The 13,637-nt window shown below is 38.8% G+C and overlaps 1 protein-coding gene across 41 annotated transcripts in view; it reads left to right on the top strand.

The window, feature by feature from the left end:
- ZBTB20 (zinc finger and BTB domain containing 20) overlaps window positions 1-10,912 on the top strand; it is an 816,756-nt gene extending 805,844 nt beyond the window's left edge. For all 41 annotated transcript variants that reach the window (XM_021932980.2, XM_021932880.2, XM_021932915.2 and 38 more), the window contains one exon: window positions 3,538-10,912. In XM_021932980.2, the coding sequence (XP_021788672.1) occupies window positions 3,538-3,959 (422 nt within the window). In that variant the 3' untranslated portion in view covers window positions 3,960-10,912. The remainder of the gene's footprint in view (window positions 1-3,537) is intronic.
- The last annotated feature ends 2,725 nt before the right edge of the window (window positions 10,913-13,637 follow it).

Raw genomic sequence — 13,637 nt, 5'->3', positions numbered from 1 at the left:
AGTGCTCCGTTGCGGCTTTCCTAGGAAATCCTCTGTGCTCTGTGCTGACATTGTATCCATAGGCCACTTCTTGCCATTCACATATGTAATTGAGAGAGTCGACTATACCCCAACTCCGAATTACATAGCTGCAATATAATCACTTGTTTTATTGATTATCTGAAATAATGTTTTAAAAATTCAGGATTGACTTCCATATGCCATGCAAGTCATTTCGCAGTTGGTTTCATTTATCCTTGGTTCCTTTGTGATAAATGGAACAGTTTAATTTTTCTTAAAATGACCACGTGCTCTGTACTAAGTGCTTTATCTCTTCCATTTTCAAAACACCTTCACAAAACAGGTACTTACTAGATTATTCTCAGGTTATAGATAAGGAAACTGAGGCTTATAGAGGTTAAATGACAGGCCCAAGTCACTCAGCCAAGGAAATGGAATTCATATCTGACTCTTACATCTGTATAGGCCCAAATGGATCATTTTAAAGTGAAGGAACTTATATGACCTTCCCCTTGATGTTATAATTCAAGTATCCACTTTTTGCTTTGTGTCCCCTTCTGACAAATCAGACTTCTCATTCCTAACCGTAGGCTTAAACCTGGAAAGCCATCTCTGACCATTTATCTTCACTTTTTGTTTCTTTACCTGGAGAGCAACAATCAACAGAACTCATCCATTTTTTGTATAATATCTAAAACCATTTTGGGATTGCTGTAAGTAATACACAAGAAAATCATGGGAAAAATTTTTTCTTAAAACACAATCATTCATTCCTGCTGAGTGACTGCGTTTCAAATTCATACAGAAGTGAAGCTTGTGAGCACCTCACTAATCTGAAAATATACCCCATTTAGTAAAACAGTTTCTGAAATACCTACACTCCACCATCACAGCACCTCAATAATTATAGACAGCACCTTCCTCTAAGGAGCTCCCAAGTGCTTTGCAAACATTTCTGTTTATTAAATAACATACCATTGTTCTGTGGCAGGGAAGGGAACAGGATACTTTGTCTTATTTAAAATGTAGGACTGGTAATGCATTCAGTGACTAAGCAGGTTGCCCTCGGGTCATTCACTGACAAGGCCAGGACTAGAGTTCTCAGGGTTTGTGGTCCACCATGGACTGAGGACCGCTAAATCCACAAAGGACCATGTGGCAAGTGCCTGGTCCAACTCCTCACATATGGAAAATGAAACAAACCCAGAGAGATGAAAACACTTAAAAAGCCCCGGATCACATGGGTAATTAATGGTAGAGCCAATACTACATGCACACAAACAACATACCTATATATGCTATGGAGAGAAACATGTCAACTGTGAAGAATCAATTTATAGACACATTAGAAGAGTGTGAAAATAAAAAGGCTTCATCAGTGACCTTGCCTCGAGGAAAAACACACAGAAGGTGAAAGTTTCAAACAGCAGAGCATTTTAACATAGATGAAGTTTCAACTTCCTAGCAGCCAAAATACCATCTGCAGTTTAAGGCATGTTTCCCATAAAAGGTGACAGGTGGACACATTTTAAATGATAGTTGACCAGCCCATCATAGCCTCTATAAATTGTCTGAAAGCAGGAGGATAGCAAAGACCAGTTGACTTCCAAGCATGTTTACAGCTGACAGAAATGTTTCGGCTAAAAACATGCATGACTGTCTCTCTTAGGGAATGTCTTACTTCAAAAAAAAAAAAAAAAAGTACCAATGTAAACACTGTGCATAGACTGAAGTCTTCAGCAAATTGAGATTATTAGCAATGAGGCTTCCCTAAACTTTCCTGTTCTAATCTAAAAGTAGAATTCTCTTCTAATCCTGTGATCTTATGCATCATACTGTCTGGTCAGTGTGCTTCAAAACATATCTGTTTATGTTTGAAAACACAACAACAAAAAAAATTCCTGATGAAAAAAAGTTTAGTAAAATGGATCATGAACATACAGCACTTAATACCAACCCTGCTACATAGTCAGCACTCAATACATGGCGATTGTTTTCATTGCTGCTATTACCATGACACATCAAAGCTCTTCTGTTTCTTAATGGGGAAAAAAGGAAAAACAGCCAAGGCATATATTTTAAATGGAAGTTAGCTCAAATTTTAAAAGATTTCTTACCTTGATGCATAGTTCAAATGTTGCAGTGTTATCCTAAGGAGTTTCAGAGGCTTTGGGTTTTAGTTTCGATCATGAAAGAATATATGGAAGAAGGACTTTTTTCTCTGAGGCAAGGGCCTATACTGGGCAATCAGGAATGAAGTGAGAGATCGACCAAATACGCAGTTCATCTCACCTGTCAGGAGCAGAGCTCAGACCAAACAGCACAAAGAAAATAAGTCTTTAAGTAATTATCTTAAAGAGATGCCACAGGCCCATGGACTTTAAGAATACCTCCTGTGGTCATTAAGTGACTGAGTATTATTACTTACCTTACTGTTTGTAACAAACTTGATCATTTGGTTTCTAAGCCAAACCAAAGCAGTAAACTGAGGAGAAACAAGGGTTTCTGCCAACAGGCTGAGAGCAAAGGAGGATGCAGGAAAACTATTTTAAAAATTGACCCAAGAGTTCAAAATGCATATGGAAGCATTTAATGGGGGTGGGAGGTATCCTTGTAATAAGAATACCATGCATGTATTCCCACACTGCTCTTGGTGGTCTGCAAAGTGATTTCATATGTATTTTATGTCAACACCAGCACAATGAGGTAAGTAGGGCTATATACCTCAGAGGCATTTGGTGATTTGTCAGAGTAGTGTGTAGTGTGTTGGTGCCCAGATTTGAATAGGACCATTTGAGTCTGATATCATCATGTTGCCCACTGCCTACTCAGCCTCTACACCCGATGAGGCCAGTCTGCAGCTCAGTACAGTCAATAGAGAACAGGCAATTAACCCTTAAGTTACATGTTAGGAAGATTTCTGTCTAAAGTAGATAAACCTGAAAGTATAACTCTTCAAAATGACTTGTTCCTATGTTGGCAAATATTTTCAAAACTCACAATCAACACATAGATGTATTTATAAGACAGACTACTAGAAGTGGGGATTTTCCCCAAGGAACCAAGCTATAGTGACCAATATCCTTAGTTCTCAAGGATTCTAGAGCACCCCATGTCTCCAGAGATCTTTCTTCTCTCTTATTTCTTATATTGTTTGATAATGTTAATGGGAAACACTAAATCCCCTAATCAGGACCCTGAAAGTGACCCCCTTGAAAAGTAGCCCTCCCTTTTCCACAGAGTGACTTTGAAGACTTTTAGTGGGGAATATCTGGTAGCTTTCCAAGAAAGCTGTTTTATGGCATAGGGAAATGGAAAGCAAAACTGTCCCGGCATCCCCATAAAGCAAAATTCCTGTGCACATGAGAGGCTAGGAGGGCCTGGACTTTTCAATCAAGGATGATCCATTAAGCAATCAGATTTTATTTTTTAATTGTTTTGTTTTTCTTTTTTGTTGTCTTGTTTTTCTCTCCTTCGTTCTCCATCCCTTGCTATATCTCGCTCTGTCCTGCTTGCTGTCTCTTCCTACATCAACAGGTGAGAAGCCCCACCAATGCAGCATCTGTTGGCGCTCCTTCTCCTTAAAGGATTACCTTATCAAGCACATGGTGACACACACAGGAGTGAGGGCATACCAGTGTAGTATCTGCAACAAGCGCTTCACCCAGAAGAGCTCCCTCAACGTGCACATGCGCCTCCACCGGGGAGAGAAGTCCTACGAGTGCTACATCTGCAAAAAGAAGTTCTCTCACAAGACCCTCCTGGAGCGACACGTGGCCCTGCACAGTGCCAGCAATGGGACCCCCCCTGCAGGCACACCCCCAGGTGCCCGCGCTGGCCCCCCAGGCGTGGTGGCCTGCACGGAGGGGACCACTTACGTCTGCTCCGTCTGCCCAGCAAAGTTTGACCAAATCGAGCAGTTCAACGACCACATGAGGATGCATGTGTCTGACGGATAAGTAGTATCTTTCTCTCTTTCTTATGAACAAAACAAAACAACAACAAAAAACAAACAAACAAAAAAGCTATGGCACTAGAATTTAAGAAATGTTTTGGTTTCATTTTTACTTTCTGTTTTTGTTTTTGTTTCGTTTCCTTTTGTACTACATGAAGAACTGTTTTTTGCCTGCTGGTACATTACATTTCCGGAGGCTTGGGTGAATAATAGTTTTCCCAGTCTCCCTCGGATGGTGGCCTTAAGGCCTGGTAGTGCTTCAAGAGGTCCACTGGTTGGATCTCTAGCTACTGGCCTCTAAATACAACCCTTCTTTACAAAAAAATCTTTTAAAAAAAAAGTAAAAAAAAAAAAAAAAAAAATTTCCACTTGTGAAGAGCACTACAAAAAATATATAACAAAATCTAAAAGGCCTACTGTCTTTAAGTACACCGCTTGCAGTGTTTCAGTGGACATTTTCACAATTCTGGCCGCTTGGACTTCACAGTAACCAGTTAAAACTGTGGAATATCACTTCTGGTTGAAAACCCAGAGGAAAGGCCCTGCTGTTTTCCACCTACCACGTTGTCTGATTTCATAAAAGGGCTGTGGGGGTGGGAAGGGCAGTGGGTTCGGTGGTGTGGGAAAGAAAGACGAATGGCAGGCTTCTCCCCCAGATTCTGCCCGGGTCCACACACCCTGGCCCACCTTCTCCATATCCCCCTCTTGCAGCAGAAGCCAGGAAGACTTGGACAAGCAACAAGCAACAAGCAACAGTGGCTATCGTATTTATTCAGTGTCTTCGCTGAGCCACAGCCTCAGCACAATCAAGAGGGACTTTCATGAAAGGCAGGAATGCGGATAAAACAAAGATATCAGAAATGTGCACCTATGTTTCTAGGTACAAGAGAAGGATTATTTCCAACAATCTTTGCAAAAAAAAAAAAAAAAGTGTCAGGATATATTCTTGTGGAAGAGAAGAAGAAAGAGAAATGGAGGGTGGGGGGGAACAATAAAAAGTTCTTGAGGCTTTTTTAATTCAAAATTTTATAGAGGGGCAAAAGTGACGTTTACCAGATAGAATGCTGATTTTTTTAATATATTTACAACAGTATTTGTGTAAAAAAAAAAACAAAAAAAGTGAAATTGTTAAAAGTAATTTTTTTTCATTTTGGTTTTGCATACACTGCCACCAATTCCTTCTCTTTTATTTTATTTCACACACATATATATATTTTTTGGTAAGTCAAGACTGTTAAGGTTAGCGATACTGCTTCCAGATAGAAAGAATAAAAGGCAACTATAGTTATATTTGAAAGAGAGGAAGGATATTTTCTTCATATTTTTTTTAATTTTTCTTAATTTTTATTATTTTAAGTATTGCCTGGGTTGATGAGGGCCTCTGTGGCCAGCCCATCCCTGCTGTAATTTGAATTGCTGCTTTGTATTTTGATATGTAGTTCTTTGACTTTAGCAAGCTTAAGTTGCCCCACTGAATAATTTTTTTCAACTGATCCATCTAGAATTCTGTTCTTTTTCATGGAAGAGACTTTATCTTTCAGAGATTGCTTGCTTCTCCAAAATTTCATTGAGATCTTACAATTCTAGAATTTCTATTGACTTTACTTTTTTTCTTGGTGAAACACTAGTGGTCTAGAAGTCTTGATAAATGGGGTCTTTTCTTTTGTGATCAGCCAGGAAGAGGAGTTCACAAAACTCTGCCATAGCTCCTCACCCTTCCCAACTGCAAAGAGCATCATTATGAGAAGCCTGTTACAGATCAAGATGCATTGATGCCAAAATTACTTTTTTCCTTTCAAATATCACCTTCTGACTATTTCCACCATGGTTAAGAGGGCTAAATAAGATGATCATTCTTCAGATGACTAATTAACCCTTGCTTCTTAGAGAGGGTTTAGGGAAATTTAAAAATTCCCAGATGCCAACATCCACCACTCAAAAGACCACCAATCTATTGCATCATACCAGATGCCACTCTCTCTTCCTAGTTGGGATTTCTCTCCTCGGTCCTGATCAAGGTATTATAATAGAGATATTTTCATTATAGACAGTGTCCTGAAGGGATTCCAGCTCAAATTTAGGATTTCTTAAACCTAGCTAAAACTCCCAAAGTGATTTCATTGCTGGGCATATTTTAACACACTTAGGGGAAAGCAAATCTTTAAACAAAGCAAAACACCAAACTACAGTTTTAAAAAGAAGAAAGGAGAGAGTATTTTAGTTTCAAAATTACATTACATTTTAATTTAATTTTCCTTCTAATTTTCCTGTCAGCATTTTATTTACAAAAACTGTGCAGCAAACGAGGGAAAATCTTCCAACACAAACAACTCTGTAATGACTAAATTGGTTTTATTCATATATTTCAGACATTTGGTTAACTTGGATCTTTTTCATAAGTTCTTTGTGACGCTTAGTAAGGTTAGTGTAACTGAAGTGTTTGTGAGTTTGATTTGGTCCCACAGTGCTTAATTCAGTGGATATTTTGCTAGAAGTTTTAATGTGCACTTGGGTGGTTAACTGACTATTGAGTATAACCTATTGTGATTTCTAAGAGGAGTCCTACCAAGAACTGTGTGTCCAAAACTGACCTGTTTTAACAGTTAGTAAGGAACAGCTTCCAAAATAAAGTAAGTTCATTTTTCTATTGCTAATTTTGCTTTTTAAAATATCAGTGTTGTAAAACTAATATTTCCACTTACCACCAATAGAGGGAGCATTAGTTAATTAACTATGTCATGGAATTGTTTTGATATTTTGGAAAACAAGTGATTCCACCCATAAAATAAAAAGAGAAGATTGACCTTAAGAAAAAAAACTCAAAGCTAGAAGATAATGACATGAAATCACTCAATACATGTTACAAATGAAAGAAGGCCAAAAGCCACTTTAAAATATGTTTAACTGTTTAACAGTAGTAGACTTGAAAGTGTCTTTGTTAAAATTTAGCAACTAGGAAGAATTTTCACTAATACCTCCTGAAAAGTTGATCTTAGGTGCCATTATGGGCCACATGTAGCTTTCTGTTTCTCAAATCTGAGATAGACCCATTTGCCTTAATGCTGATTTGCCATGTAAAATGCTAAGCAATTGGGTTAGAATCCACCTTTTCTTTTGGTAGAACATGTAGAGAAAAAGCTGCAGGTGACTTGAAACCCTGAGGAGACTATCATGCTTTCCCTGTAAAGGAAGTGTCTCTTTTAAAAAAGTGGGGGGGGAGAGGGGGTGGAGGATTCCTAAAGAATTCTTAATGAGGTGATATAATCATTGTAGTCCATGACAAAATGGACCAGCCAGGTTTGCATAGCAGTAGACATATTCCTACTGTATGTTTATCCTTCCCAAACATGTCACATTGTAAAATAGTTGACAAATTATTTTGTGGAAAGAGGAAGAAGCTGGATTGGATTGGGAGATCTAATCTGGAGGAGCAAAGAGGTAGTTGTTTATTGCTATGTTCCTGGCCCATCAAATGGCCACTTTCCAAAGTGACATTTTAGGAAATAAACCAATCTGGACCTGTTTCAAAAGGATGGAGATGCTTTTAGATTGTCAGTTCTCACTTTTAAGTTAAACAATCACAAATATCTTTAGAAATAGGGAAAGACATTTGCTTCAAAATGAGAGAATGAGTGTGGATATTTTTAATTTTTTTTGTTTCAAGTCCTACAGTCATCTTACATTTGGAACTTCATGGTAGGGTGATATCAGTGCTAAAAAAAAAAATTTCTTTCTAGTAGCAAGGAAACAGATAAGATAAAAGCAAATGTTCCAGATTTAAGACTTCTTAGGATGAGTACAAGGAAGAAGAACTAGTATGGAAAGGACACTTTTTAGCAATTTATAATTTTATAATGGAATTTGCCAAACAAGGGAAAGGAAAAAAAGTCAAAGGGGAATTTTTATCTCAAGATATTTAGATATGGTTATAAAAAATAATATTTTCTAGCACTAAAAACATTGGTATTATCTCAGCATCATGGGCAATTTTTCCTTATTAAATGCCAACATTTGTACAAAAAAGGCCCCCAACTGTGTGAAATATAATCCTGAAAAAGAAAATAATTGGAATACATGGATCTGATAGAACTCTACACAGGGGGAAAAACTGAGAAACAAGCTAAGCAAAAAAAAAAAAAAATCTGAAATGAAAATCTCTGTATCAAAATGGTTTCCTGTATATTTTAATTGAGTGGTAAACTTTAGCTCCTAATAACAGTCTTATAGACTGTTCTCTTCCCAAATTCCTAATGCTTTGAATCTTTGTGCCATGATTAAGTGTGCTGGATAGTTTCCTGCCCATATTCTAGCCTCAGTTCATTCCTAGTCATCTTAGAGGTCACAGTAGCTCTTGGCCTTAGAAAGACTTGGGTTTGCTGTATTTAAAAGTCATAAGAGTTTTATTTTGCATCACCAAAATATACTATAAGGTCCAAAAATACTCTTTTTCAACCCATGAACAGTAAGAATTTGTGAATTCTGAAAATGAAAAGAAAAAATTTTCCTCCAGGTATGTTTGTTTCATATTCAATCCTAAAGCCTTGAGCTATATGTACTTCCCTCACACAAGCACACCAGCTGTCTGTGCTCTGCCCGTGCCCAAAACTCAATGTTTTCTCTCAGCACAGAAATCAGAAATGCCGTATGCCCCTTATAAAACCCCTACGATTCCTGAGAAAACATAGTAAAAGCTTATGTCACTTCCTTGTTGGGGCTCCTCCATAATGCTCCCAACACTTGTGACCCCTAGGAAAACAGGGAGCAAGGTAGATCTGGCCAGGAGTCACAGGATATACACCCATTCTGGAGCTTTCCTCTGTTGTTCTAGAAGATGTTATTTGGTTAGTTGGGGCTGGGAGCAGGGGTATATGTTTCTGCGGAAAAGGTATCAGATAATCAAATCAGGTCTGCCTCTGCTATAGCCAGTGTGCTGGTACATCAAAAGGGAACAAAAGGAAGGTGCAACTAAGAGCAGACACAACCCGAGATGCCCTTGAGATTTAGGAGAACAGGAGGGTGCCCTTTCTTTTGTGACCTGACTCTTAAAAGAAATCTTCTAAAAGAATTCTTTAATTTGGTAATGAGTTGAAGTCCAGGGTAATGGAAGCTGTAGGACAGAGAACAAAAGAATTGCAAAATGTATTCAGCACCAAACAATGCTAAACCAAGAAACATCCAATCACAAAACTAGGAAGTTTGGCAAGAAGTGGTTAGAGAAATCTCTGGGCTTTTCCATGGGTAGGGTCGACAGACTCTCTTTTGAGTGATTTCTGGCTCTGAGAAACCTCTTTACTCACTGGAAAAGAACTTTATTTAAATGGCCAATTTTGTTCCTCAGAAAAAGAAATTTAAAAAAAAAAAAGAAAAATAGGACACTGAAGACAGAACCATGTGACTTGGTGACAAACAAAAGGAAGGGTGCACTAGAATTTCAATAGGCTCCCTAATTCCATAGAAAAAGCAAAGCAACCCAATGCCTCCTGAGCCTGCAGTGCATGAAGAGAGTGCTTGAGCTGACCCAGCCACCAGGCTTTGGAGGCTAGACATAACTTCCTACTGGAACAGCAGCAGCCTCTTTCCCCTCTTTGTGTTTTCATGAAGAAAATGGCTGTTCTCTTAGGTACCCAGGAAATAGATTACATGGGGCGAACTTTCAGAAGCAATCTGTACCTTGGTACTCAGGCTACATATAGAGGCAGAAAAGGGGCATGGAAGAGCCCTTGCTCTTGAGAGAGAATATTTTCATATTCCCAAGGGCTTTCTGTGTAGAGTTGCTATTTCTGATGTCACTTAAACCTTTATAAGAGAAAAGGCTGTGGTGACTCAGTGTTCCTGTAAACTCAGAATGTGGAAATTACTAATCCAAAGCATCGTTTCTAGCACTGAGTATCAAGATGATCTAGCCTGACCAAAATATTCCAAAGACTTTTCTAAGTCTCTGAAGACTTTTTTTTGTCCTTTAACACTGAGTCTATAGCAGTCAGCAGTGTACCTTAGCAGATCCCCAGGAATTGTTTTAGAATAGTAGAGCTTGTTTCCATCCTTTTTAGAGTGAAGAGGTAGAAAATTAGGGCTATGTAGTGTGGGTTCTTTTTCAGAACTATATATTTTCTCCTCACTGCATGAGGGGTAAAAATGCCATGGGTTGAAACAAGAAACATCATCTTTCTATACCACTGACTAAAACACCTGCCATTCCAGTGGTTTCTTCAGGCTCCACCTTTTGCTCCATAAACTGTAGACTTTCAGACTGAAATCTAATCTTAAGTGACCTCAATTAAGGTATTTTCACAAGAGGCTACTTACAGTATAGCATTATTGCCTTAAATCAGAAAACCCTGGGAAGAGAACAAAAGATATAGAAATGAGAAGGCTCTGAAGTTATAGGCATTTCTTGCTGTTTAATAGTTACATTATCACAAAAATAAGCCCTATTCGTGATTGAGGACTATGGAAATAGTGACTTCTTGGGGAGGCACCAAACTTCTCTAGAACTGACTACTCTTAGATAGTGGCTGCTATTTCCTATTCTATTTCAGTGACATAGGTTGGGGCTGAATGTAAAATGGACATCATACTACTAAATAGAATCCTAGAAAATGCAATCACAGGTGCCTGGGAGTACTAGGTTTAAACATTTCCTTAACAAGGAGAACAATCCCAGCAAAAAGCTTTCTTTATCTATAGCATGTATCTCAACTTTTTTTTCCCTCAGTTTTAGAGAGCATCTCTTTTATCTGGTGGTTCTTTGTTTAAATGCAAACACATAACTTTCATGTCTTCGGTGCAAGAGCATAATCTACAGATCATAGGCAAAAATCTAGCCACAGTCCTGAGAGTCCCAGCTTCTGGGATGCCCAATGAGGGTATAAAAGTCCCTACTAATCCTCTTTCAAATTCAGAGGTTTCTTTGGTTTAGAATGCCTCAATGAGATTTTGATACCTCCAAGAGAGAGAAAAAAAAAAAAAAAAAAAGACAAAACCTTGGGGGCATCTGTTTCTACTAGTGTTGCAATGGTTGTTATTACCCAGCAAAATCATTGCAGTTTATATGTAGATTCAAGTAATGAAACAGTCTTAACCCATCCAGTATGTCACCACTGCTGTCCAAAATGTCTATAAATGAGTATACATTATTTATACATGTGCACACACAGTGTGAGCTTCCCTCAGCATAAAACTTTCACATTCATGTTGTCCAGTGACGACAAGATACATTTTTGAACTTCTGGTTAGGAGTCAAAGGTCTGACATATCTCACATACCTGCTTCTGCTTTGTTGCCTTAGTTGAGTGCATCAGTATCTGTGATGAGACTTTAGGGCATTCTGAAGGAGCCCAACCATCAGTAATTTCTATGTATCCCTTTCATGAGAAACTTGAATATGCTTATGTGGAGTACAGTGCATTTAACAAACTCTACAGTTCTATTGGATTTATTGACGTGTGTGCACGTGTGTGTTTGTGTATATACTTATTGTCATCTGGAAGTGTGTGTGTCCCCCAAATGAAGCACACATAGGCAGAGGTCCTTGTGCATAGATACAGTTGCCTCTTCCCAACATTGTGCTTAAGACTTGTGGCTCCCTTCCCAGGAAGCAGTCACCTGCCCACTCTGTTGCTTTTTGTAATGTTTCAGAATTGGGAGAAACAAATGCAGCTTGTTGAATCCACAGCAAACCCACAGGGACAGGCTGTTTTCCTCCATAATAAGGTATAACAGAAGTCTTCAACTGGTGAGCAGACAAAAAGGAGCAGCAGTCCAGGGCATCTCCCCAGGTCTCCTGGAGGAGGAGGGGGGTTGGGGGCACCAGTGCCAGGCAGGCAAAGCCCACACAAACTTTGGCCTGAGCCATCCCATAGCTCAAAGGTCTTCATTCCTTTCCTCTATGCAACCCAGTGTGCGTGCACGCGCGCGGACACACACACACACACACATATATTTTGTTTTCAAACTAAAGCTTCCTAATTCTGCCTGTACTCACAGGATATCATCATAGTTCACAAACTGTGTCTCCTGAAACCAATGTGGCCTTTGCCAAAGTCTTTCCAGGAGTGGGTTATTTACCATGTCTAGCAAACCGATAGACTACTGGACGGAATATTTTTTGTTAATCTCTAGGAATTGATAGCTCTTGCCCATCTCAAACACTGAAGCAGAATGCCACTCTAGTATAATGTACTGAATGAATGGACTCTGAAGGCTTGGTGGCCTGGAATTCAGGATTCAGTTTTCTCACTTCCATGCCCTTCTTTTACTAGATGGTTTGTTATTTTTTATGACTTGTAGATTATTTCTGCTTTACAGAAGTCAGAGGACATTTTCTTTCCTCTTCTATTCTGGTGACTTTTCCCCTCCCTCTGTTAAGTAAGGCTACTTACAGTTGCCACTTTTTTGTCGTTATTACTTTTTAAAATGTATATTGTCTTTCTATATCCAAAAGAAGTCTGTGACTGTAACCATAGGTATTTCTTTTTACTGGAAAAAAAAATCGTTGTTTTGGTTTTTTTTCTTTTAATTAACAGTACTAGTGACTTTGAAAGAATATGAGTTACTATTTAGGTATGCTTACTTAAGTACAATACACTACATTGCAGTATTTCTGAAACCTAGGACATACACATTATATATAACAACTCTATATTGAAATATATATTACATTATATTCATTTTAACTTTTGAATCTGCCTATGATCATGAGTTGATTGAAATATTATGTCTTTGCATATATCACCCATCACCAACCTGCTGCAGTTAATCTGGTACATTTAATAATAATCATTACTGCTCTAATTTGCTTTTTATATTATCAGCTTCAGTATTGTCTTTAGAGGATTTTAGAATTTGTTAAAGCTCAGACTTAGCAAATGTAGGAAAGTGAAAACTGTTTTTGAAACTTTTTTGTTGGTGTGACTAATACAAAGAGGTTCACATTCAAAGTGATCTTGTTTAGCTGACCCACTCAATATCTGAAGAACAAAAGAGGTGCATATGAATGTATCTGATTTTCCCCTGTAGGACTGTCACTGTCTATATTTGCTTTTAAAAGTATGACCAAGGGGCTACTTAAGTGCCACATGATCTGACCAAAAATAACAGGCTGCGTTTCAAAGGGCCAGTCTTCTGAAAAGCATAAGACAGTGAATTACCTAGTTGTCCCCACTGTATTCTCAAACGTTCATTTTAATACTGGTTCTTTACTACTTTCTTTTTTCAATACGCTTAGAATTATTTTAACTAGTCTGCAACCTTTCCCTGGCGGCAGCTTGGAAATATAGTGTTCATTTTCCTGGGAGTTTTTTTTGTTGTTGTTGTTGTTGTTGTTGTTTTTCCAAAAAAACTAAAACCAGAGTTTCAGGAACTCTTTATCCGCAGAGGCTAATAGAAACAGAACTTGGAAGCCGGGCGCGGTGGCTCAAGCCTGTAATCCCAGCACTTTGGGAGGCCGAGACGGGTGGATCACGAGGTCAGGAGATTGAGACCATCCTGGCTAACACGGTGAAACCCAGTCTCGACTAAAAAATACAAAACACTAGCCGGGCGAGGTGGCGGGCGCCTGTAGTCCCAGCTACTCGGGAGGCTGAGGCAGGAGAATGGCGTAAACCCGGGAGGCGGAGCTTGCAGTGAGTTGAGATCCGGCCACTGCACTCCAGCCTGGGCGACAGAGCCAGACTCCGTCTCA

The sequence above is a fragment of the Papio anubis genome, chromosome 2, assembly GCF_008728515.1.
Source record: "Papio anubis isolate 15944 chromosome 2, Panubis1.0, whole genome shotgun sequence".
Classification (NCBI taxonomy): Eukaryota; Metazoa; Chordata; class Mammalia; order Primates; family Cercopithecidae; genus Papio; species Papio anubis.
This window is presented reverse-complemented; position numbering and strand designations above follow the sequence as displayed.